We start from the raw sequence: 3,558 nt of genomic DNA, 5'->3' as shown, positions 1-3,558 counted from the left end.
ATGTAGGCTACAACTGCTAGATTGTCTCTTTAATCATGATGACTTTGTCTTATGTGAACGTGTAGCCTACTATTGTTCGACTTCTTAAATGCCCTGTTTGAAAAGAAAGCATCGATTTGACCGATTAGGATAACATACGTTTTTCAAAATACAAATAATTTTTTTATAATGTGTAATAAAGTTCTTGAATCGTTATAAATTATACAAGGCATGCAACATTTTCTAGATTTCATCTCTTCAGATTTAAACTAGCAAGAGAGCCAGAACCTACATCAACAATTCTTTTGCACGATGTGAGGGGTGATATGCCCTCAAAGGCTTTTTAAAAGAATTTATGAAAATTGCGCAATGTATCTCCAACTGGTGCAAAAAGATGCGGACTTCGCACACATGCTGCAGTGACGCGTGGGATGATGCCTGAGTTCAGAACAAAGGCGAAATCACGTGGCAGCGATAGTGACTGCAGCGGGCGCGTCCCGGGACTATATAAAAGAGCTGGCATCCCTTCTCTATCTACACGGAGAAATTCAGGCTTCTCAGGTGAGTAGAACTCGCTCTAATCTGTTGAGGTAACTTGTTACTGTTAATCTTTATTTTTCTATGTGCAAGAATCTGCCATTTGTTTGTAAAAAAAAAAAAAAAAAAAAAAAAAAAACTTGTAAATCGTCTAAGGTCTTCGAATATTTAAACGCTTAAATTAGATTTTATAGGCTAGAAGATAGTTAATCAAGATTTCCAGATGTCAGTTTGTGTATATTTACTGATGTTAATTTTTTTAGGAACAGTGTCAGGACTGAAATGTTTGATGTTAGAATTATTAAAGTATGTGAAGAAACTTTACATTGTTAATATTAAAAGACTTTCACTGTGGTTTAGAGTCTCAGTTGAATGATAAATTAAGTTTTGGTCAATACAGAAATACAGAGATACAAATCTACACACACACACACACACACACACACACACACACACACACACATATATATATATATATTCTCTGCCTTTTTTAAGGTGTAAAGATTTTTCCTCTTTTACATTTTCTTTAGGTGTACTTGTATTTCCATCAAAATGCGGGCTCTGGCAGTGATCCTTGCTCTGGCAGTAATTACTGGTATGAAATAAAGCACTGCACAATCAGACATTGTTTTTACATCTGTATTGACATACAAATAGTAATGCACAATGATTGAATATTTCTGTTTGTAGTGCATCTTTACCAGCATCACATCACTTAATTAACTGCAAAGTGTAGTTCTCATTTGTCACATATTGTACTCATTTGTAGATAATTTAGTATGAAAACAAAGTTCACGGTCTCATTTGCACCCCTTTGCAGGCTGCCATGCTCGTGTCCTGTTTCAGGATGATGCCACCCAGCCCAGATGGGAGGAGATGGTGGACAACTTCTGGCAGTATGTGGCGGAACTCAACTCACACGCTGATGGTGTGGTGCAGAACATCAAGAGCTCCCAGCTTAGCAGAGAGCTCGAGTAAGTCAACATTGTTCAGAAACCCTGTCTACTAAAAAACACCACCATTTAGGACAGTTAGTAAAGAGTTCTGCAAAAAACAATAGTTACTAAAACAGCACACATTCATCTTCTCACATTTTCCTAAACATGGCCCTGTACAATGCATTGATTTCACAGCACCCTGATTAGTGACACCATGGCTGAGCTGAGCTCCTACAGTGACAATCTTCAAACCCAGTTAGCTCCATATGCCTCTGATGCTACTGGTCAGCTGAGCAAGGATCTCCAGCTCTTGGCTAGCAAACTGGAGACTGACATGACCAATGCCAAGGAGCGCTCCACTCAGTACCTGCAAGAGCTGAAAACCATGATGGAGCAGAACGCTGATGATGTGAAGAACCGTGTAAACACCTACACTCGCAAACTGAAGAAGCGCTTGAATAAGGACACAGAGGAGATCCGCAAGTAAGTCTGAATGTTTTTTTAGGTGCTTCAATGTTTTAAGTGTTTGAAATTCCAACAGGTATAGTTTAGCACTCTCTGGATAATTTTTGACTATATCAGTTAATCTTCTTTTTCATTTCTTGCAGCACCGTGGCTACCTACTTGGAAGAGCTGCAGTCTCGTGCTTCCCAGAATGCTGATGCCGTGAAGGATCGCCTTGAGCCCTACCTGAGCCAGGTCCAAGAGGGCGCCAACCAAAAATTGGGTACCATTAATGATTTGGTGAAGACCCAGGCCCAGGAGTTAAGCGAGCAGCTGGAAGTTCAGGCTGGAGCACTGAAAGAGAAGCTGGAGCAGACCGCTGAGTCCCTACGTACCTCACTGGAGGGACGCATGGAGGAGCTGACAAGCCTCCTCAACCCATACTCTGAGAAGATCCGTGAGCAGCTGCAGGTCGTCATGGACAAGATCAAAGAGGCCACAGCAGCTCTTCCCAGTCAAGCTTAGGAACTCTGTACACTGTACAGTTAGAACAATCTTCTGTTAACACCAAACATAAAAAAGTAGCAAAGATAGAATGGAAGATCTCGTTACTGAAATGTGATTTTTTCATTTAATGGGAGGTTGATGAGTGTTAAGAGCTGGACCTGAATTGGCTAGTGCTGTCCATTATTGGACAAAATAATAACTGTGTACTCACCATGTTTATTTTCTCAGTATTAACCTACTGTCTGAGGATATCCTTTTAATAAATGTCTTGGAAGTTATTAAAGAGGTAATTTTTCCTAGTTAGTAGGGTCAACCTGACATTATTCAAAATAACAGTAAAGCATAAAAAAAGTGCCTTTAACTGCTGAACTATCAAAATCTATAAAGAGATGAGCTTTGTTAGCCACAACTCAAATAAATGCTTGTTTACTTTTGTGTGTGAACTGTTTGAATGTGTTTGCAATAAATCTGTGTCCAACTACACAACTAATTTCTCATTTGATTCTTCAGTATTGTAAAGTTTCTTTAGTTCTTCACAGTTTTTAAGGCCTTTTTATTTTTGGGTAACACTTTACAATAAGGTTCCATTTGTTAACATTAGTTAACAACATTAGTTAAGATGAACTAATGAACATCACTTTTACAGCATTTAAATTCTAATAAAATAAAAAAGTTGTATTGTTTACATTAGTCAATACACTATGAACTAACAATGAACCATTGTATTTTTATTAACTATCACTAACAAAGATTAATAAATGCTGTAAAAAATATATTGTTAACTGTTTGTTTATACCTAATGCATTGACTTATGTTAACAAATGAAACCTAACTGTAAAGTGTTAACCCCTTTTTTTTTTACTTTTTTTTTTTTTTAAGTACAAATATTCAATGTAACCTCTCAAATCATATGAGGTTAAGCTACATGCATTACAGATATAAACAAAAATCTGCATTTTGTTTAAAATAGCTTTAGATGGATCATCGCATGTCACACTGCAGGACATGTCAACTTCGCAAATAGTTAACTACCAATATTAGGGGTATATACAACAATCCAATATAATAATTCCCAGACGAAAGAAACAGAAACCTATTCGAGTAAAATGGTTTCCCTAATTATATATAAATATACAGTATATTTGTAATATAC

At 37.1% G+C, this 3,558-nt stretch overlaps 1 protein-coding gene across 1 annotated transcript; it reads left to right on the top strand.

The window, feature by feature from the left end:
- The first annotated feature begins 440 nt into the window (after positions 1–440).
- LOC127452448 (apolipoprotein Eb-like) lies at positions 441–2,891 on the top strand. Its single transcript, XM_051717895.1, has 5 exons — positions 441–540; positions 1,047–1,111; positions 1,337–1,490; positions 1,650–1,937; positions 2,063–2,891. Exons 2-5 carry the CDS (start codon positions 1,069–1,071, stop codon positions 2,421–2,423), a joined length of 846 nt encoding a protein of 281 aa, XP_051573855.1. The 5' UTR covers positions 441–540; positions 1,047–1,068; the 3' UTR covers positions 2,424–2,891.
- Positions 2,892–3,558: the final 667 nt, after the last annotated feature.

The sequence above is a fragment of the Myxocyprinus asiaticus genome, chromosome 15 (assembly GCF_019703515.2).
Source record: "Myxocyprinus asiaticus isolate MX2 ecotype Aquarium Trade chromosome 15, UBuf_Myxa_2, whole genome shotgun sequence".
NCBI lineage: Eukaryota > Metazoa > Chordata > Actinopteri > Cypriniformes > Catostomidae > Myxocyprinus > Myxocyprinus asiaticus.
The sequence above is the reverse complement of the archived record's forward strand: the minus strand, read 5'-3'. Positions and strand labels throughout refer to the sequence as shown.

Coding starts and splice junctions, on each gene's coding strand:
- LOC127452448 (XM_051717895.1), top strand. CDS start 1,069: ATGCGGGCTCTGGCAGTGATCCTTGCTCTGGCAGTAATTACTG. Junction 1,112..1,336: donor TGCTCTGGCAGTAATTACTG/GTATGAAATAAA, acceptor ACCCCTTTGCAG/GCTGCCATGCTCGTGTCCTG. Junction 1,491..1,649: donor CAGCTTAGCAGAGAGCTCGA/GTAAGTCAACAT, acceptor TTGATTTCACAG/CACCCTGATTAGTGACACCA.